The sequence below is a fragment of the Pocillopora verrucosa genome, chromosome 10, assembly GCF_036669915.1.
Source record: "Pocillopora verrucosa isolate sample1 chromosome 10, ASM3666991v2, whole genome shotgun sequence".
NCBI classification, from domain to species: domain Eukaryota; kingdom Metazoa; phylum Cnidaria; class Anthozoa; order Scleractinia; family Pocilloporidae; genus Pocillopora; species Pocillopora verrucosa.
The window spans coordinates 8,262,158-8,283,184 of NC_089321.1; the positions used below are offsets into that span (position 1 = coordinate 8,262,158).

The window sequence follows — 21,027 nt, forward strand, 5'->3', positions numbered from 1 at the left end:
GTGGAGGAGAGAGAGGAGGGGGGGGGGGGGGGGGAAATAACGCGATGCGTGACAAGCTCTCCTCCCAGGGATGAAACATGTTGCGTTATCGGATCAAACAACGGCTAGCCTGAAATCTAGATAATTGTATACTAGATGAAAATATTTTTTGTACTATATCATGCAATGGGTAATATTTTCTCTACAGGACCACTCAAGCTTTCTTTTATTTTTCGTGTTGTAGGTCCGAGGCCTCAGCACCTGCAGACGCCAAAACAGCCAAACCTGAAAAACCAGTTGAACCAGCTTGGAGTGATGAGGATACAGACGTGGTCCATTTAACAGCCAGCACATTTCAGGAGTTTATTAAGTCACACAGTTCAGCCCTTGTCATGTTTTATGCTCCCTGTAAGTTCTAATAAAAAGCACTTTTTGTTGTCTATTTGTTACGTTTGCGATATTTCCTTTCTTTTTTATGTCGCAATTCTTAAATCTGTCTCATTCGCTTTAATTTATTGGTTTTTAATACCTTATTATGTGGTTTTGGCTGTTCTGTCTTTCATTTGATGTTATTGTAAGATTTTTTTTTGATTTTGTTGTTTTCTACTTATTTAGGGTGTCCACATTGCAAAAGGATAAAACCCGAGTTTTCTGAGGTGGCCAAAGAAGTCAACACCGAGAACAAGGTAATCAAATATTCTTTCATGTCCACAAGAGTTGCGCATCTTCCTCCGAACCTAGCTCCAATGAAACGAATGAAGACTTCTTCTACTTGTGTTTCCGAAAAAAGTTTTTGCTTTACTCGGTCCCTCTTGTCAGTTGGAAACAAACACAAATTTTGCAGTAACTTTCCATGCTTTAAATCAGAATCACATTTTTATCCTTGAAAGCAAAGCCAGATTTTGGGAAAAATCAAGAACAAAAAGAAATACGCTTGATCTCTTTATCTCTATAATTGAGTGAATCTTGGCTGTTTTTTTTTGTTTATTTTTTATTTATTTAATTTTTTTTTTTGGGGGGGGGTGTGTTTCGACGCAAATTCTCATTTTCCACGATTTTGCTTTTCAGGTCCCTGGTGCCCTGGGTGCAGTGGATTGTACTGTGGATGGTGATCTTTGTACTGAACAGGAAGTCAAGCGTTATCCCACACGTGAGTTTTTTACTTCCCGTCATATTCCAGTAACACGTGTCTTTGAAACGGTGCCAAATGTTATCTCCTCTTCTCACGCACTCACCAACTCACGTATATACGTTCACAGGCCTAATACTCTTTTTTAGAACGACCTTCACCCAGACAATGACGCTTGACGATACAGTAACTTTGAATCGCGTACGGTGGTTGAAAAGTTATCTTAATTGTTCGGTGTATGAAGTGTAACACCCAAACTGTTTTCTCGAGCAAAGAAAAAGACGATTTTTCTGTTGAATATCTATTGCAGTTTTGAAAGTTAATTATAACAAATACTGATTTTTTGTTTTTCTTATCTCTCTCTGGAACTATGTTGGAACAGTAAAGTACTACAAGTAAGTGTATCTATTTCACAAACAACATGTTCCATGCCTAACTATGTCATGTCATGTAAAATTCAACTTGCACTGATTTCAATATTCTATTTGTTGCTTGAACTGATGATATAAAACCTTACCTGTCTTCCATTTTCTAGTTTTGTTTTCTTTTTTAAACGAGGATGTTTTAAGATGCCATTCAAATGATTAAGGAAGAACATAAATCATCACTGCCGGCGTGAACCCGCGAGGTTTAAATCTCGTGCTACAGAAATTGTCAACGTCGTTCCCAGTTCCCTTTCTTCATACCCTCAGGGATCGAGGTCAATAAATTATCAGAATGTTCTACCTCATAACACAGTAACGTTAAGAAGTGTAACTGCCTAGAATAGCAAGTGATGATGTCATAATTCTTACAGAGATGGAGAATTTGCTTACAAGTACACAAAGAAAAGGAAAGCAGAGGACATGCTAGCCTTCATGAAAGAGTACGGTATTATTTCCATCTTGTCGCCAAAAATTATATTAAAATGATTTGTGCTTTGCATGTCATTGGCCAACCTACTTTTTCATAAATTATCAAAGTGTAGTATTAAGGACATCATGAACCTTGGATACATACGAATGTGAAATTTTTACTGACTAATTTTTCTTGGAGAATAATTATATCTGTTCAAATATTGTTTTAAATTTGCTTATCTATTTCTCAGTCCCCAGAAACCTGCACCTCCTCCTCCACCACCTGATTGGAGTAAGGAGTCTGGTAAAGTGCATTTCTTGACTAACGAGACTTGGGATTCATTCATGGCCGAACATCCTTCTGTGCTGGTCATGTTTTTTGCTCCTTGTATGTACAAACAATTAATTTCTTATCATTTCAATTATTATTTAACCTTTTTTCTGTTGATACAGCGGTAGATTATTAAAGTTTTAACCCAACGTGAACGGCTAGTCGTTTTGAAATATCACATGTACGAGTCACGTATAATTCACTTATCACGTGCCATTCATGTGTCAATCTAAGGTAATGGAACGACTCTGTTAATTGGTTTACTGAAAATTATGTTGGGTTCAATGAAGGTTCATTGGTTCGAGAGGAATCAAATGACTCACCAATTGTATCAGATTTTTACACTCGAAGGTTAGAGGTTCGATGCTTGGTGGACAACTAGGATTTTTCTTCATCTCATTCTCGTGACGGAACAAATGACATTTTTTTTCTTAATTTAATCGTGATGTGGTCAGTTCGTTTTTCATGATGCAGCAAAAGAAAGGGGAACTAAATGAGATGCTGTTGATACGTTAGTCTCTATGTAGCAATTATTTACCGTTGTGGAGGACAACCACCATTTTACCCACACTGAGGTTAATAATTGTATTAGTAAATACCACACGAAAAACAAAAAAAAAAGGTTTATTTCTTTCAATATACCGAATCATGGTCAGAAATTAAACTCTCGACGCGCGATTTTGTCCCATAGGCTGCTCGGAGGTGAATAAAACTTGCTATTCACTTCCGAACCAGCCAATCAGCGCGCGCGATAAGCATTACTCACCTGTGTGGTATATACTAACAACATTTATTTATTTGTTCATTTATTTACTTTTTTTAATCCATTTTTTGATGTGTGTTTTTAGGGTGTGGTTACTGTAAAGCTATGAAGCCAAACTTCTTTAAAGCCGCTGAGATCCTTAGTGAACAACATGTAAGTCTCTCTAAACTTGTTCTGGGAATGTTTCACAAAAATTCTTTGTTCTTTGCAGGTGTATCATCTTGCCTTGCCTTAATGTTTTCACCTCCGTTTTGCTTTTCGTGAGTTATCGATTATTATCTTATCGATTTGGTTTCCGCTGAAGTATATATGCACAGTATACTGATGTAATATCTAATTTTATTTAGCCGTCTGAAGCGTTAGCAGCTGTTGACTGCACGAAATTCAAACCTATTTGCAAGCGGACCGGTCTCAAGGGATATCCCACAGGTAAAACTCGTCTCTTCTTTCGGTACGTCTAGTTTGACCATGTTTCACGTTAAAATACTTCTAAAAACGAACGGTATGGTATAATTTTTTGACGAAAGCTGTCATGCTTTGACAAAACTCCGACGACTTTTAAATCGGACAAATCGTCGAAGAGGGCGTTTTGCATGTCATGGCTTTGAAACCTCTATGAGCAGAACAGCGAATCGATTCAATGACTTTAAGTGGACTTCTTAGTTGCTTTTCCATTGTATAAACTCTTTAGCTGTAAATATCATTTTTGACTGAAGACGGGGGGGGGGGACGCGCTTGTTCGACTTACAACGTTTAATGGGCCATAACTCTTATTTGGTTTAATGTTTTTTCTCTTTTCTTCAATGTCATTGACTGACCTGCAAAAGTGAAATACTACAAGTAAGTAATAATGATTTGTCATCTTCACCTTTCTACTTCTTCATTTCAAACGGTTTGTTAATGTTCCTAAATATGTCGTCAGCTTCTCGACATGTTTATTTTTCCACATCCTAGTTTTGATGGAAATTGTAAATTCTAAGGCCAGAAGCGTGTGACAATAACTGGCAAAAATAAAAAGGCCTCGCGTCTTTTGCACATATTCAACGTAAATGGAATCTTTATCTTAACAAAAAATCCGGAAAAATTATCGAGGCGATAGCGATGTTCTGTTATTTAAGAACTGATTTTGCAATCATAGCTTCTTCAGTCATTTGCCATGTTAAAACGTTGTAGAAAAAAACACCTTTTCAGAAGGTGGATGACTGATAAGACTGGAATAGAGAAATTTATATCGAAGTACTGCCATTTTTCATATTCTTGTCGGAAACAATTTGTTGCGCTGAACACATGCAACTTTATCTTTTCTCGTCACAAAAGAGATTTGAAAGTTTTATTAATTTAGGTGCCAGTAGCTTATTTTCATGGCTTCTTGTCAAGCAATGAAGTGTCGTATTAAACAGTATCCTCTTTTTGGTAAATTTCTTTTTTTTTCTTTTTTCTTATTTAACGTCTTTACGTGGATACTTAGAGAGAAATTGATGCTTGTATCTTGTCGTAGTAAACAAAACTAAAGAAATGTTAGCTATAAGTTCGTTTCAAGAGATTATATTTTCTTGGTCTGTTTATAGTACCTGACTTTCTTTCATTGTTTATCATAGAAATGGCGAAATGGAAAAAGATTATGATGGTGATAGGTCGGCTGAAGATATAATTAACTTTATGAAGAGGTAACTTCAATCATTCGTTACGCAACCATTGTCGCGCATGTGCAAGAAACGGAGTGTGCGCGTACGCTCCTAGCGACGCCGCCATTGTTTTCTTGGGGTCTCTCTGTTATATGTGCCATGACAGGTTATTAACTTTGAATAGTAATTTCTTATGATTGTTCAAGCTTTCCATCAAAGCATAGCTTTGTCATCATATCAACGCAAGACACTGAATTTGAGTACCACAAGAGTTCTTTGAGAAACTTCTTGTTCATGATTTAACAGCAAATTAACGCGTTTTGTGTTAGTAGGAGAAACTGGAATATGTCCAGTTTCCCCTCTGGCGCATCATCTAATCCTTCTGTTCTCTTCAGCATGAGTGGTGTGGACATTTTACCTGAAGAAACGAAAGGAACTGAGACAGAAAAAGAAGAATCAGATGGATTGAAGATCTTAACTTCTGCAAACTTTGAATCCTTCTTGTCCGAGACAGAACACGTGTTGGTTATGTTCTTTGCCCCATGTAAGTCCCACGAAAAGTAAACTACTACCTCACAATCTTTATCAACTCTTGGTTTGAGTCGCAGAAATTCTCTTCAATTTTGCAGATGTTCAGGATCAATTTCTGTTGACCTAACAGTCCATTGTGAATCCTCTTACTCCTTTAGGGTGTGGCCATTGTCAGAATGCGAAACCCAAATTCCTGAAAGCTTCTGAAGCGTTTGCCGAGGAAGCTAATAAAGCTTTCACTGCAGTTGACTGCACTCAGGATAGCGGTACGTTTAACAAAAGTATTTCTTGTCTCTGAAAGAGTGAGGTTCAAAATGAAAAAATAATCATTGAGCTCGCCAAGTCTTAATTCCTCCATTCGTATTCCTTCTTAATCACTGCACACCAATCAAAAGACATGAATGCTTGTGAACGCGTTACAAGGGCGATTAGAATCATGAGAAGAACATAGGCTGCCTTTGGAATAGCCTATTCCAAGCGTTCATTCAGTAAAACGCAGCGAAATAGTAGAGGGCACGATAGCAAAGAAGTGAACAAGCGAGGGAGGTCTGGGTCGGGTATTATACGATCCAGACCTCCTTCGTTTTTTCACTCCTTTGCCACTATCGTGTCTTTTACTATCTTTGGATCCACGGAGATTAAATTAGGTTTGCAGCTTTAAAAGAAAAGACTGGTAACGAGTTACTGGAAATTGTCACAACTTACTTTTGACATTTCCCTTAACAGATTTGTGTGATAAACAAGGCGTGAACGGGTATCCGACCATCAAGTATTACAGATATGGTGCTTTTGTTGTTGAATACGACGGCGACAGAACTGAAGAAGACTTTTTGTCCTTCATGAAGTCACCCCCCAACCCCCTCCCCCCTGATCAACCAGACAGCAACCAAGATGAAAAGCGAGACGAACTTTAACTTCGAGTTTTGTATTTCAAATTTAGCTTTAAATTATCCTTTTAAATTCGGCCATAGCGAAATAATTCCGATGTTTTTACGAATAATTCTGTAGAGTTTAGTAGATGCACCCGACGTTAAAAACGTCTCATCAGGAAAATTTACGACCACGTCTGCAGCATACACCAACCGCGAATTCACCTCTGTTTTCGTTCACTTTTCTACCAATACTAAAAACGATCAACAGGAAAGTGATAATAAATAAATTATTTCTGTCTTTTGGCCTCGAACGCAAGTATTTCCTCTTTAGTTTGGTTGAAAAACAGACGTTTAATGCTCACTTTTTCCATTCTTTGTACGCTTAGACGTGGTTGTAAGTTTTTATCATCAGACTAATTGCTCTCCATCACTCTCGCTTCGTAGGTTTACTGTAATTTTTTTTTTTTTTTCATCAAAAATTTTCAAATCAGGAAGTGCACTTTTCAAGTCAAAATGGCCGTCAATTCATCTCACGACAGTCGATTAAAGTTTTTTTTTAAGAAAAGGGAATTATTCATTCAGCTTGCTTATTTCCGAAAAACATTTTTGATTTATTTATAAATGAAATTGCTCTTCTACAGCCTGTTATGTTATGATGTAAATTTGACATTCTGTCAAACTAATGTGCTTAAGCAGTCAAATTTCCGAGAAGACTCTCGACGAAGCGGTAGCTTAAATCAACTATAGATCATTGCAAAGAGATAGGTAATCATTATTGAAATAACCCAGAAAAAGACCTACTAACGAGTCACGGATTGTTAGGCAACACTCCATAAGCTCTATGTGACATTACAAACAAATGCGTGAGGTCAAACAAAGGAGTGTGTGCAAAAATATTTTTTTGTCAGATATTTTTCTCCGCGAAAATGCCGGTATCGTTTTAACTACAGATTAAAGGTCCAAATAAAGACAATTACGTACTAAAAGTTTTCTTGTGCTTTATTTTAAATGAATAAACAAGCCCAGTCCAGTTCTGCCTCTCTCTGATTGTCACGCAATGTCGCGACAGGTGCCCTGAACATCATGGCCATGTTAACGGTTACAAAAATAAAATACAGCAAAACAAAAATCCTTCTGTTTTTACTTCAAATGGCCCCATTACTTTTCAATCGTGCTAAGAAATCCTACGGATTTTCTTTTCCTCTCTATTTTTAGGGTCTAAGAGCACCTGTAAATGACGTATGATGAACTTGTAAAATTTCAACATCTCGTGTACTGCGTATCTGTGTTATGTACATTGAAGAATATTTTGCTGGCCAGCATCGAGAGGACCAGAACTATTTTATTATATATTGAAACTATTTAAATGACACTCAAAGAATTAAAATTTGCTGGTGTGTCGTGGTAAGCTCAGGAAAGAGCTGGAGAACGTGGTCTCTTAAAGCCAACTTAGAGACGAGAAGACGAATGCTACATAGAAATCATCACAACACAATTGAAAAGTATTTGTTCTCGTGCAGGATATTACAAGGTCCTGCGCACACGAAGCTCTCACACGTCCACGTAAGCTCGCTATTGAGCTGTGAAAACAGTCATGGCTACTGAGTCTCAACAGAATTAGGTTACAAGATGGTGCATGCGCTGCTCTCATTTCTTCTCTCTGCAGGAGCTCGACCCGTTGTTGCAGGAGCGGAGGCATGAGGAGCAGTCGTCTGAGTGTTTGAATTCATTTCTCCGATAATGGCCCGCAGTTCGGATATCTGGAAACAAATGATTGAATAAAAGGATGATCATCTGTCACGCACGTTGGGCTACGAAATGATTGTCTCGAGAGGAAGCAGTCACTGGCCAGCTCCGATTTCGCGGTCAAATTCTCCACAAACTCCTGAGCTTCAAGGACATTGGCGTGTCAGACCATATGCCAGGTTCACATTTGAAAAGCGTCCTGTATACTGTTAGGATTAGCAATATCGACAGCGTCCAGGATCGAACTTTAGCCTTCTTGGAAACTGACAATTATGATGGACTGTTACACTCTAAAGGGTGGGGAGGGGGGGGGGGTAATTGTCATTGACCAACAGCGCGGTGGTATATTTTTCAAATTTAAGGGTGTACATGGCGTTATTTTTAGAGATGAGCAAGGGTTTTCCATGTTTTTCTTCAAAAATTGTCCAATCACTCGGACACAAAAGCTCACCCCTACAGGGAATAAATAAGGCCATGTGAGAGTGAACTGTAACACACTACTTTTAAATGTTTTCGTCGCCAACATAGACAGTGCACATACCGGTATATCACTTTTGCCTTCGGACTGTTTCTTGTCACAGAGCTGGCGAAGATGATTCTGAAAGACAACAGAACTGAAGTTATAATTGTTCAGGGAGCATTATCGCAGTTCGTCTAAAAGATCAACACGTTCCTGTAAGCAGATAGCGTGGGTTAACAACCCGCTTCAGGAAATGAGTGCGATACTCTACACTAAAAATAACACTACCATCGACTTTGAAATTTGAGGAACTTTTTGTGGTTTTCAAGAATTTCCTTAGAATCTCTCCCGTGCCAAATAAGACGGTTTTTGTGAAGTACCGTTATTTTTTTGTGTGGATAACATACACTGTTTTGGATAGGGAAACAATTTAACATGGGGAATTTACTTGAACAGGGTTGGTTTCTAGAAGTGTCCTAAAGATTTTTGTTAAGGGTTGTTGCCAAAAATTAGTCTGCGATTTCAGGTATTGTTATTGCATCAACGACTGGAACCCTACCAAATTCACCAGTTGGAAGGGAAAACGGAAAGCTCTCTCTCCGAGAAAAAAATGTAGGCAATCGCTCGGGATGGTGTTACTTTACGATACACTGAAAAATAAGTCATCAACCTACCATTTTGTCTTGGAGTCGTTTGTTCTGCTTCTTTAATGTTGCATTGTCTGCCATTCCTTTTACTACAGCTGGAGTGAGAGACACCTACAGAACAGTGTTTCCCAGATTGAATCAATTTTGCAGTCAACATAGTTCACAGGACATGATTCCTGTTTAAGTCTGTAGTGAAATCAGCCTGAAAAACTTAAGGTAGTATTGAGTTCATACTCACGTTTTTCTTTAGTGTTTCTGCTCTCATAATTGCTTTGGTATCTTTTCCTTTCTTGGCAGTTTTGTTGACCGGTTTCTTGTCGACCACTTGCTTTCCCCAGAGTTGTATAATGACCTCCTTGTTTTTCAGAAACTGGATTAACTGAAAAGTAATTACGAGAAGTGATGTGACTATTTTAATCTCACTTTCCCTACCAAAGAAATCAATGTGACCAATAAAAAGGGCTAGAGTGGTACAGTAAGAATAACAGGTAAGGAATCACACTGCGCTCGCTACGAGCGCTGCGAGCTCCGCTACTACTTTCTCAGATTTCCGTCATCGGAAAATTATGCTTACATGAATATCAGACTGTCATTCTACTCCGAATATAGTGTACCATTTTGGCTAACCAGTCCCAGAAGTTTCGAAATGACAGCAATCTTCTGCAACCGCATTACATCATGGCATCCCTTATCCGAGTAATTTTAACTTCTCCGTCTATGGTAAAGATGACACCTTTGTGTGTGAGCTTGTAAACGAAAGCTACTTTCTGTATTTCTTGTGGTACAGTTTATTATGCTGTACAAGGTGGCTCTAACTTTAAAGTCAGTTCATGAAACCCTAAAATGAACGGTACAGAGAAGCACTTTCAAATGGTACATTGTACCTATAAAACTGTTTGGTTCTCGAGTTTCAAAAGTGGAATTGAAAGAGGAAGCATTCAGTTTGAAGCTCCTAAAACTTTGAGTTACCTTCGGTGGAACTCTCTCAAAACTGAAAGTTCTTTCGTAGTTAAATTCGGGATTCCTTGTTCCAGATTTTACTTCCGTCTTAAGATCCGCTTCAAGGTACATGGAATATTTACAGTACACGTCCTGTTTTGAGAAAAAGAGAGTCTTGATATCGTTTAAAGGCAGCAGTCATATATAAAAAGTGGTGAAATACAAAAACACCGAAGTGTTATTAATCGTCTCACGATGAAGTAACTTCTGATGTGGTTCACGATGTTTCGACTACATCCTACTTGCATTCTTCAACCGGTGAGGTCCAGTAGTTATGGGTCACATTTTAAGGAATTTTCCCTTTTTCCCCGCGAAGTTTTTAAACTTTTAATTACCAGTTCCCATTAAATCTCTCTGATGTCACCCTTTGTCTAATCTAAGCAGTAAAAACGGAAATCAATACTTAGATCTTACCGTGTAGCGCTTTGGAATTCCCTTTGCACTCTGCACTCGCACCACAAACACAAGCTTTCTACCTTCCTGTAGAAGAGAAACACGTACTGTCACATTTCAAATTTCCTCAGCTGTTCACCCCAGGAGCTTAATGTCAAATCTTTTGAGAATCCTCTTTTCTTGCATGAGTTATCAATTCCTTACAACGGCCGTTTTTATGCTCTCGAGACGACTTTAACGTCTTAGACAACTTTAACGCTATCGATGACTGAAGATCGGTGGGTGAGAAAAACAGAAAAGACTAAGTAATGCACCAAGGCGGAAGAAAGATGGTTAAGAGTTAAGAATTTAGAAAGATTTACCAGTTGACTAGGATCGTCAATAAAGATGTCATCTTCTTCTGTGATTTCTTTTCCATTTTCGTTTAAAGGAACGACTTCTACCTACGGGAAAAGACACAGATATGCCAAGTTCAAAGTTGCTGAAGAGGCCATAGACGCCATGTTGAAGGCAAGGGGATCGGGTTGGAATAAAAAAGAAAGCGGGACAGTACTTACATTAAGATAGCCCAGTTCTTTTCCTTTATAATCAGTGATACTTAGCTGTTCTCTCATATCAAGCTGAAAGGGAAACAAGAAGAAATCAAGACATGTTTGCCTTAAAACGAAAAATCAGACGTTTGGAAAACATGAGAAGCTTCTGAAAACGAATTGAGGCAATGTTTAATAATGATTTAAGTAACTTGAGTGACAAGTGCACGGCATTCAGTAATCTAAAAGACGGTATAAAAATCTTCTTGGTCCGGCCATGTCCTCGTCTATCGTCAATCGGTCACTTTATCAACTTTGATGCGATTCAATCAAGTTGTAACGAAAATAAATGGAAGGGTGAAAATAAGAAGCAAGGCAGGAGACTCCGAGGTATTTTTTTGATTTAGGCTTTACGGCTACAGAAAAATAAAAACGTGTTATAGGAAAAAAGCAACCGAACAAACGACACTCATCTAGCTATTACTGAACTAAAATTTTCGAGACAATAATAAGCTAAAGGGAACCAGGATAATTAAAAATAAGGGAAAATAACACAGATCATTACAGCAAACAATTAGGGCATGCTTACCACATATCCCAGACTCTGCATAGGAACAGCCACACAGCCAATCAGACTCTCGACATCCGGGCTTTCAGTAAAAGGATCTTTCTCGTCTTCGAGCTGCCAATCATCGCCGTCTTCGAAATTTTCGTACATTTCGTCCATGACGTATTTCCTGTTGATAAACTTGGCTTTTGGCCAGAGGTATTCGACGCCAGTTTGTAAGTCCCGCATGACTACGTATGGCTAGCACGCAAAAAAAAAAATAAAACATCATGCATTGCGAATTCCTTGTTGCATAATGTTAGAATTCAAGATGAGTTTATCGTGTGAAGCGGACAACATAAACGGTGTCACACTGTTATACACAAATTGACAAAATAACACAAAGAGAATGTACCTCGGGTCTTCCTTCGGGGAGTCCGCGAGCCTTGGCAGAGACAACGGAGACTTCAAACGAAACCTGGAAAATAAGGGAAAGAGATCAGACTCATGACGATTTCTTAGAGGCTCCTTTGGACAAATGTAGCCACACAGTATTACATGCATTGTAAGATACAAAATGGAGATTCTTTTTTAGTACCTTCTTATCCAACTCTTGACTGATGGCATTTGCTTCATTTACCATCGGCATCAGATCTGCCAGATCTTCTCGTAACAACATTGCTTCTGAATATATGAAGGCAACAGGGAGTGAATTTCTAAAGCTGGAAATGTTTCCTTCGATTGACGATGAACAGCCAACTAATTGGCTGATGAACGACTGACTGACTGACTAACAGCCGACCGACTAACTGATAAACTGACTGATTTACTGACTGAATGAAGGAGTAACTGACATCCGGACCGACTGTCTAACTGACTGACCGAGTAACTTACAAACCAGCTGACCACCCAACCGACTGACTGGTTGACTGACCGACTCACTGACTGATCAACTGACATTACATTTCACTGTCAAATGGACTGACTGGTTCATCCACCGAAATCAACAGCTACTCAACTCAACATCTTCTTCACCTTTTGACTCCTGATCATCCACGTCAAGTCCGGCGTTCTTGGCGATTTCCTCCTGCGCCATTTCATATGTTATGTCCGCCTGCTTCAAAGAAGACGACTGCGCCTCAGCAGGATGATGAAAGACATAAAGGTGACTTGTGCCAAACATAACTCTACAGACACACCCAAAAAAACACATGTAAGACGCAGGGAAATTAAAGTCAGAGTCAGGTTCCGTTGTCAAATTATTCCATGCCCGTCTCACACCTAATAGTTCCGGCATCACCTGCGTGTAAAGGTGTGCGAGGTTGAGCTTTCTCGGGTGCTCTTAATACTGGAAGGATTGTGACTATTTTGAACTATCGTCTTCATTGTCTAGCGCTGAACACTCCATTGCATTTTTTGAACAGTTCTGACCGGTGCACACCTACCCTTCCCCTACCCCAAAATTAACAATGACTTGTTACCAGTTGTTAGGGGAGTTAGGTTGGTTAGAGGTTTATGGGAAGGGCGGGCGCGCAGTTGCTCAGATATACTGACATTGACCCCTGCAGCTCGTATTACGATCGTAAATTCTGCAAACATATCCCATCATTGTAGCGGGTGGTTACCTGTCCAGATGGTGAAGTTCTTCTTCTTCGTCATCATCAACCGGTTCTCCATTGACGAGGACTTTAGCTTCGCCAAAGGTTTTGATTGTGATCTTTTTAGAACCTTCATTTTTAATTTCACAGTGTTGCTTCAGGATGCTAAACAAATAAAAACAGCCAAGACGGATACGGAAATAGGTAAAAATTAGGTAATTACATAATGAGAAATATTTATCGTAATTCGATGTCAATTACGAGTAGTCCTCCAGAAAAAGAAGGTACAAAAGATGTTGAAGATTTCTCCTCCCTAGGGATTTGAACCACGCCCTACTGTAATTTCTGGAACGAATCTCATTCTACTAAACCGGAGTGTTGAGAACTCGTGGAGGAGGAAAATGGACGGGCTCGGTTGTCGAGTAAAGAAAGCTGATATCCGACAAGGTTTAAAGACAACTTACTTTAATCCATGAAGAACAATGTCTGCTGGCGGATCACCCTTTTTGTTGCCGACTTTAACGACTCCTAGCATTTGAAAAGTAAAACAAATTGAGATCACAGAAAGCAGAAAAGTGCCATAACCTTTATTCAAGATGACATAGCATACCTGATTTAACCATGTGCACAATCATTCCCGTCAGCTGGGGATCTGGGTTCAAGTTCCACAGATGAGGAGTTGACTGACGTTCTTTCTTTTCAGCTTCTTTATCCTGATGGAAAACAGGTGAAACGCACAGGAAACACGTCAGAAATAAACAAAAATTATCAATGTGCAGAACGAAAAAACAAATACGCAAATGTACTACTATTGAGAGGTATCATGCTCATAGAGTACTCTTCACGATTAATATTGTTGTCAAACCAAAACTAAGTAGTGAACTAAACCGCGAGTCAGAAAAACGAAAAATTCAGAAAGAGCTAAATAAGACCACAAAGAAAACAAGCAAGCTTTCCCAAGAGTATGTGCGGGAAAACGCGTCGGGTACTCGCGTTTGGTTTTTTAACTATGCATCTGATTGGTTGAGGAGGTGGCTATTACAAAGTTTGTCAAAGTGAAATGGCTACCATCCTAGAACAGCGAAATGAAATCACGCCCGTTGATGCCCGTTGAGTTCCTATTAACTGTTGTACAGCAATACCTTTAGTTTGGTTTCACAACTCTGGTCAAAAAATTTTCTCTGTGTAACCACCAAGAAGGTAATCGCGGTGTCAAGAAGCCTGCTGGCATTTACGCAACAAAATTGTGGCCACAATGATTCGAATTAAACATTATTTGAATAATCTAATACAGAACAGTTAATGTTCCACCTTGATATCCTTTTTATTTTCAGCAACTCTATCATCCCAACTCTTATTCATGTCCTGTGTTTCCTGCTCTGTTTGTGCCATAGATGCTTTTATCTCCTCTTCAATCTGTTTCCTGAGTTCGGCCATTTCCTCTTCAGACAATCCTTCCTTCTCGCCGTCATCATCGTCATCGTCGGCTGATATCTTCACAGATTCGCCTGCTTGAGCTTTCTTTAACATTTCCATGAGTTTGTCATTTTCTTCTTTCAACTCCCTGATCAGTTTCTCTGTAGGATCCTCGTTGACTTTCGCCGATGTTTTGATCTGTTTAGCACGGTCAGCTGTCATAGAATTATGAAGTTGAATTTTGATATGTTCTACTGTTATGATCTATCAGAACACTCGTACACAATTAACGTTATAGAAATTTTGTTTCCACCGTTTTGCGTAATTTTAAAAATGATCACAAAATTATTGTGGCATAGGAAGGGAAAACTTAATTTTTCTCCAAGATTCTAAACAATGGCTAAAAAAGAGTCTTAGACTGGTGTCTTGAAATAAGTTCTTTGAAAAATGTTGTTGGTGACTGACGTTTCGACTATCTGTGCGATAGTCATCTTCAGAGTCAAGTGGGAGTAGTTGTCAGTCGATGATGTTATAAGGTCTGGTCTGTTGAACGTGATTGGTCTGTTTAGCCGTGATGTGATTGGCTGGAAGACTCGTGTAGAGTGTTAACAGTCATTGGTCGGTTTCGATCCGTCTGTTGTTTGTCGGTCTGTTTGTCGGTTGTTCACGTCGTTAATGAGTCGTTTGTAAGGTGCTGGTAATTGTTGACATCTGTTGAGAGGCGTCTGTTCTAAGTTAGTGAACCAGCTTTCCAGAGTCAGTCGTTGAAAATAGTTTTACTGTAGGTTAAGCATTTAGCAGAGTCCCAGTCGATTCTGTGATTAGTTTGTCGGTGATGTTCAGAAATGTGATTGTTTGCATCGCCATTTCTAGTTGCGTTTAAAAGTTGTTTTGTTAAACACAAAAAAGCCTATGCCGATCATCTTTTTTTTTTTTTTTGCACGATTTTGCGCTCATAAATTAGTTTAAGTAGTAAGTTGAAGTAAGTATACACTCTTTATTTAAAGAGGGCAGCACTTTAAGAGCCAAAAGGCTAATAACCATGAGGTCCTATAAAAATCTCTTAATAAGAAAGACATCTAGGAAGACAGCATAAAACTCACCATATCTTAAGGGTTGAGAAGAGTTTCATCATAGTTTATGTCCGCAGGACTGATGGCAAAGCAATCTGATTTGATGAGATGTAAACTTAATTTTTAAATTAGGACCTTTAGGTCCTTTACACCCCTAACATCAGTATGCATATTCTCCACAACTGTTCTCTATACATTTCCAAGAGGGCGACGATGGAGAATTTGTTTAACAATCAAGTAGGTGCTTGTCGGTGATCCTTCTCCTCTATCCACATGACTTTGTGTTTGATATCAGGTTTAATGGTAGTCACGGAGAAATTAGAGTGCTAGTCACTCTTAGGGGCTATGGGGTTACACCAGCCAAGTTTGAAAATTTAATTGTTCATTCCTTACCATCATGGTTTTACTGTTGGCCACCACAAGAGCGTTTTTCAAAGTTTTGTCAAAACTGAATCTCTGAATGGAACGGTAAAATTTGAAAACAAATACTTGTAACTAGTGAATGAATAAAATTCTTGTTGATGATCAAAATGTATAACGATCTCTAAAGAGCATTACTGAATAAAATTATCATAGCTTTAACCTCTGACACATTTTCCCAGCGGCCTTGTCTACAAGAGCGGAAAGTTAATCAATGAGTTACCAGTTGAGAATTAATTAAGCTAGTTGCATATTAAGTCATTTGTTTGTCGCATGACATAGGATTGGAATAAGTTCTACTCTAAAAATGTCCCTGTTTCTGGTAACTAATTTAACATAAATTCATATCTGAAAATTAAAGAATAATTTTATATGAGGAGTCTTACAGTGCTTGAGACATCCCTTCTGGTGTGAGAAACCACTGACTTATAGCAATAAAACTTCCTGATATGCTCCAAAATTTCAATATGTTGTTCATGCCTCACCGCATATCCCACCTTTGAAACATCTTGCAAACCCTCCCTCCCCCCCTCCCCCTGTTTCCATCAGCTTATAAGTTTGAGTTCATTACTGACCTGCAATAACATTTCCTAAACTAGACAATGACTGATTGATGGCAGCTCCTTCTTTCAGTCTATCTCCTGTTTCTCCAGTAGAATCTGCTCTCTCACTATGACAGCAAGATAATTTTGAATTGGCAATATTACTTACAGATAACATCATTGTTGGTACAGCAACATCTATGGGCCAACTCTTTTGGAGTCAGAGGTGTAGGATTTTTTTATCTTCAAAGAATCAGGATCAGTAAGGGAAAGGACCAGATCATATCTTGAGACAACCAAAAATTGTAAAGGATTCCTGAAGAGTTGATAAAACCTTGTCTCCAGTATTTTTTCATATAAAATTAGGGATTTCAGAGAAATTATGATTCATGAAGGGGACCTTTCTTTCCCTATATTTGTTTAGGTTTACTTTGCTTATATTGTCAGTTTAATTCTTTTCAAAAAAGCAAAACTTATGGCACTGCTGTAAATTAAAAACTGCACATTATTCTACTTTTTATAAGGCAGATGAGATCTGTCTGCAGATATGAGCTGGCAAGACTAATAAGGTTGTAGCTTTTGATTTGCAGTGTTGGCAGATACCCACATAAAAAACTCTTGAAAGAATGCATACCCCATTTACTGGTAAGACCTTTGTACCTCACTTATTGGGTAAGTTATGAAACAGGCAAAATAGTTTCAAAGACAAAAAAAAAACCACTGACCTTCCAGCCAAGTCAACCAAGTTGATAAGAGATGTTTTAGCTGTCTCCTCCCCAGCCTCATTCTTCCTCTTTTGCACGAATTTCACACCAACTATAGTGTGTGCACGGCTGAAAAATTCACAAGTTCAAAATTAAATTAATTTAAATCATGAATGAAAAATATGTAACCAGTATGATGGATTTTTTCATGAAGACAAAGTCCTGGGCTATACGAGTACCAAGAGCATTCTTCACCAGAGCAAGAAATGATAAATTTTTGGCCACATGATGGGGATTTGGCAACAGTAAAAGTTTTCCATGGAAGGAATATTCAAAATTCCTCCCACAACAGATTTTTAGATTACATACCTGCTTGTTGCGTTCATGTTTTGTGGCTGCTACAGTCCTGTTTGTTGTTCCTTCCTCCATGCGCATTTCAATATCTTTGTATTCACTAACAGGCACAGTCTTCAGTCCGTCAGCATAGAATCCTTTTGAAGGATGTTGGCGCACCCGCAAGCCACCCTTATTGGTGGAAGGGTTCAAAAGGTCACGCACCTTCTCATTGTAGATTTCAAGCATACTGAAAAACACCTGCAATTTAACATCAACTGTGAGCAATATTTTACTCCTGAAGAGTTTGTTGATCTCTTAAATCTTTTGTATACATTATGTCAGAAGTCCTGAGATCAGTTATGGTATGACATCCATCCAGGCATGCTCTTGCATTACAGGGTTTTATTGACAAATAAATCCTGCTGTTGGCATTTCCAAGGAAAACACTTATGTGTCCTGCAGAAAAGTCAGCTCAGCAGCATCATACAAATAAGTACATAAATACATAAGTGGCAGCCTGATTGATGTCAAAGTAGCATTTGGTGGTCTCAGCACTACAACAGGTGCGGCAAAACTGGTTTCTTAAAATGGTGGTTACTTAATTTCCTTTAAAATTCAGATAAACCACAAATTTGTGTAATATCTTTAGCCAAAATTCTAAGAAATTAAACAAGTACCTCAAATTGTGCCTCATCTCCTCCTTGCTTTTTCTCATCAATTCCTTTGAAAATTTCTTCACAAAAGATTGGTACAATGCCTGTAATCAAATGTAGAATAATTGTTTTGGAATTAATTACTTCCCATACAGGGGCAATATTCTCCTTACTAAAGAGATGTAAACTACTAGACTTGACAATCAACCATTGTTCAGGATTCTACCTTTAAAGGACCTGTAAATAAGACAAATTGAATGTAATGAACTGGGAAAACAGTAGAATCAAAACTAGGTGAATTAAAGTGAGATGCTGTAAATGTTAAGTCAATAACACCAAAAAAAATATAATAAAAAAAAAAAAGCAAAGCAAAGAAAGAGAGAATGGACTGATGTTACCTTTGTTTGTACCATATCCAACATTGACCAAGATTTCCCTGAACCAGTCTGTCCATAGGCAAAGAGTGACGTGTTGAATCCTTCCCAAGCATTTTTTCAGAACTCCTTTACCAAGATCATTATACACTTTCATCTATAAAATCAATAGACAATCTCTTAGTCAAATGTGGCACAAAAGGTCTGAATATTATTTGAAGCCTTTTTTTTCCCCTAACTTTGTCAATCTCCCCTCCTCTATAACAAATTTTTTTTACAAATTCTGTGGCTGTCTGTGATTGTGTGATTGTGTTTAGAGTTTTGTGTGAGGAAAAAAGGATCAGACTTTGAGTGATGCTTTTTCTACAAAGAGTAGCTGAAATGAAGATCCACATCAATAGCACACCAAGACATCAATACTGAATCAAAGGGAAAATCCTTTTAAAAAAGGGTGTGGTCACAAGACCCCCTGCCATAAGTCTGTCCTTGCACCGCAAGGAAATGTCATAGTGAAAGAAGCAGTGTGACAGGCATATGCATGGGGTCAGGGGAACTGACTCTCCCATAACTTGAGGAATGATTCTGATTTCCACAGGTCATGATTTCCCAGCCTACTGGTAAGAAAGGAGCGCCGGCCTCCATCCTTGAGAGAATCACCCCATCAGTCTTCTCATAAGATCACACTTCTGACAAATAATTGTTTTCTGTAGTACCTGATCAGCATATTTTGGATTGGTAGCTCCCAGGTAGCCGTTTGGTTTTTCTTCGAATCCGTCATGAGACCAATAACTGTAGTCGAACGTGAATTTTTTGGGTTCTTCACCAGGCTCTTCTGGATTTGTTAAGTACGTTGTTTGACCTTTCATTTCAACTATCAAAGTTGCATTTCGGGCCTTTTCACGTTTATTGTGTGAAGTGTTAAGGAAATCGCTAGCTCCAGCTTGAGGAAAGCTGTTAGATTGCTAATTTGTTGCTTATCACTAGCAGACTGTAGAGAAAAGTGCAGACGTTTTAACGGAGTTACAATGGTCTCCTTCGAGTGGATTACGACCCTGAGCGGCCAGCCTAGTAACTTTAAAATAAATCTCCGATCCTTTATTTAAACTTTAACTGGGTTGCGATATAAACACTGCAATCAAGAGGAATGGAAGTGTAGTGCTTCTGATATTTCCTCTTCCCTCGTTCAGTTGCAAATCTATTGTAGTCCATTATGACCTTGGTTCAGATTTCTCACCAGCGTCACACAATCCAAGATACTTGGTAAAACGTTGTACCTTGCTTTACCAGCTGTTTTTTAACGCTGGTCGTATTGTGCTTCAAACTTCACTTCACTGTGACTTTTGTTAATAAGAAGCAGTCTAAATGAAAATCGTTTAGAAAGTTTTGGTGAACAGCAAACCGTCAGAGACGGTAGATCAATATTATTCATGCCCTACTGTTGCGTACACGAAAAAAAAAACAAGTGTGACGATTGTGCAAACATCTAGACATGAAAATTAGAACGTAATGAAATAAGATCATAATAACGTTCTAGTGGGCGAGGAAAAATTAATGTGGAGTGCCATATAAAATTTATACGGCCAATATAATAATCTAATATGGGATGTCAAACTATTCGAAAGGATAAACTAACAGCTACGTTGACACGTCCTACAACCAGATACACACAAACTTTGTCGCACTGGCTGCATTAGGACTAGCTGGATTATATCGTCGTTAAAAGGATATAAAAGGCCTCACTCTAACGGCCACCTTGACGTTTTCTGCTTCTCCGTCCGACATTTCTGCTGTAACAACCAAGCGTCACGTCTCTATGTCAAATGAAGAATCAAAACTACTGATGTCTTTCCGCGAAGCAAATCGATCAAATGTAACTTGTCGAGTAGATAGTTAAAGAAACTGGAAATTTCCTCGAAGTAAACAAGGTACGAAATTGAGTTTGGGTAATTTTGTGCGTCATAAATGGATAGCAATCAATGTTCTCGATGAATAGTGCTCTGTTGCCATGTTGATCGGCCAAATGTAAACTTTACTGTAATAATTTATGAAAAAATATGCAAATAAGGTTTCCATTCAATAAAATAAGCTCTACGGATTTGTTATGACAAAATCAAAATAGCAACCAATTTTCCTGTGGTTTTAAATATAAAGGAATAATTCTTTTGCGTAAAATGCGTAGAACAAAACGTTACGGGGCCACCCATGTCGAATCAGTCATGGTACAATAATATATTAAGTTCATGGATTTTGCCAGTAACTATTCATTTATTTTTTTCATTTAATTTCCCTAATGATGGCAAAAAGCAACCATTAAAAATGTCTCATAGCAATACTAATCAACCCTACAAAATTACTAAAGGGCATTTCAATGGTAACACATTGTTTCAAAAAACAAATGGCTTGCAGAAAGAGAAGGCTTTACTGATAATCAAGGCTGATTATCAGTGCTTACTATTATAAGCAGAAGTCATGAGAAAGTTGAAGTCAAAATCAATGACAAAAGCAGGATACCATTGGCTCCTA

At 38.4% G+C, this 21,027-nt stretch overlaps 2 protein-coding genes across 2 annotated transcripts in view; one reads left to right on the plus strand and one right to left on the minus strand.

Annotated features, from left to right (window-relative positions):
- The window catches only part of LOC131791641 (probable protein disulfide-isomerase A4), a 19,200-nt gene extending 12,148 nt beyond the window's left edge, over positions 1-7,052 (plus strand). Inside the window, exons 24-36 of the mRNA XM_059108986.2 lie at positions 224-387; positions 595-665; positions 1,048-1,129; positions 1,491-1,503; positions 1,905-1,973; positions 2,196-2,332; positions 3,124-3,191; positions 3,386-3,467; positions 3,866-3,878; positions 4,637-4,705; positions 5,059-5,207; positions 5,353-5,460; positions 5,921-7,052. Coding sequence (XP_058964969.2) covers positions 224-387; positions 595-665; positions 1,048-1,129; positions 1,491-1,503; positions 1,905-1,973; positions 2,196-2,332; positions 3,124-3,191; positions 3,386-3,467; positions 3,866-3,878; positions 4,637-4,705; positions 5,059-5,207; positions 5,353-5,460; positions 5,921-6,108 — 1,213 coding nt within the window. The 3' untranslated portion in view covers positions 6,109-7,052. The remainder of the gene's footprint in view (positions 1-223; positions 388-594; positions 666-1,047; positions 1,130-1,490; positions 1,504-1,904; positions 1,974-2,195; positions 2,333-3,123; positions 3,192-3,385; positions 3,468-3,865; positions 3,879-4,636; positions 4,706-5,058; positions 5,208-5,352; positions 5,461-5,920) is intronic.
- On the minus strand, positions 7,048-20,523 carry LOC131791640 (kinesin-like protein KIF28P). Its single transcript, XM_066173178.1, is given in 31 exon segments — positions 7,048-7,826; positions 8,354-8,410; positions 8,947-9,030; positions 9,158-9,298; positions 9,889-10,011; positions 10,333-10,398; positions 10,674-10,754; positions 10,869-10,931; positions 11,431-11,649; positions 11,804-11,866; positions 11,987-12,072; positions 12,424-12,575; positions 13,014-13,151; positions 13,451-13,514; positions 13,597-13,699; positions 14,298-14,617; positions 15,506-15,521; positions 15,524-15,563; positions 15,864-15,912; positions 15,915-15,970; positions 16,068-16,098; positions 16,474-16,565; positions 17,163-17,270; positions 17,511-17,530; positions 17,532-17,735; positions 18,155-18,234; positions 18,529-18,552; positions 18,555-18,624; positions 18,626-18,661; positions 19,218-19,411; positions 20,232-20,523. Coding segments are annotated over 31 exon segments (2,973 nt in total). The 5' UTR covers positions 20,287-20,523; the 3' UTR covers positions 7,048-7,688.
- Positions 20,524-21,027: the final 504 nt, after the last annotated feature.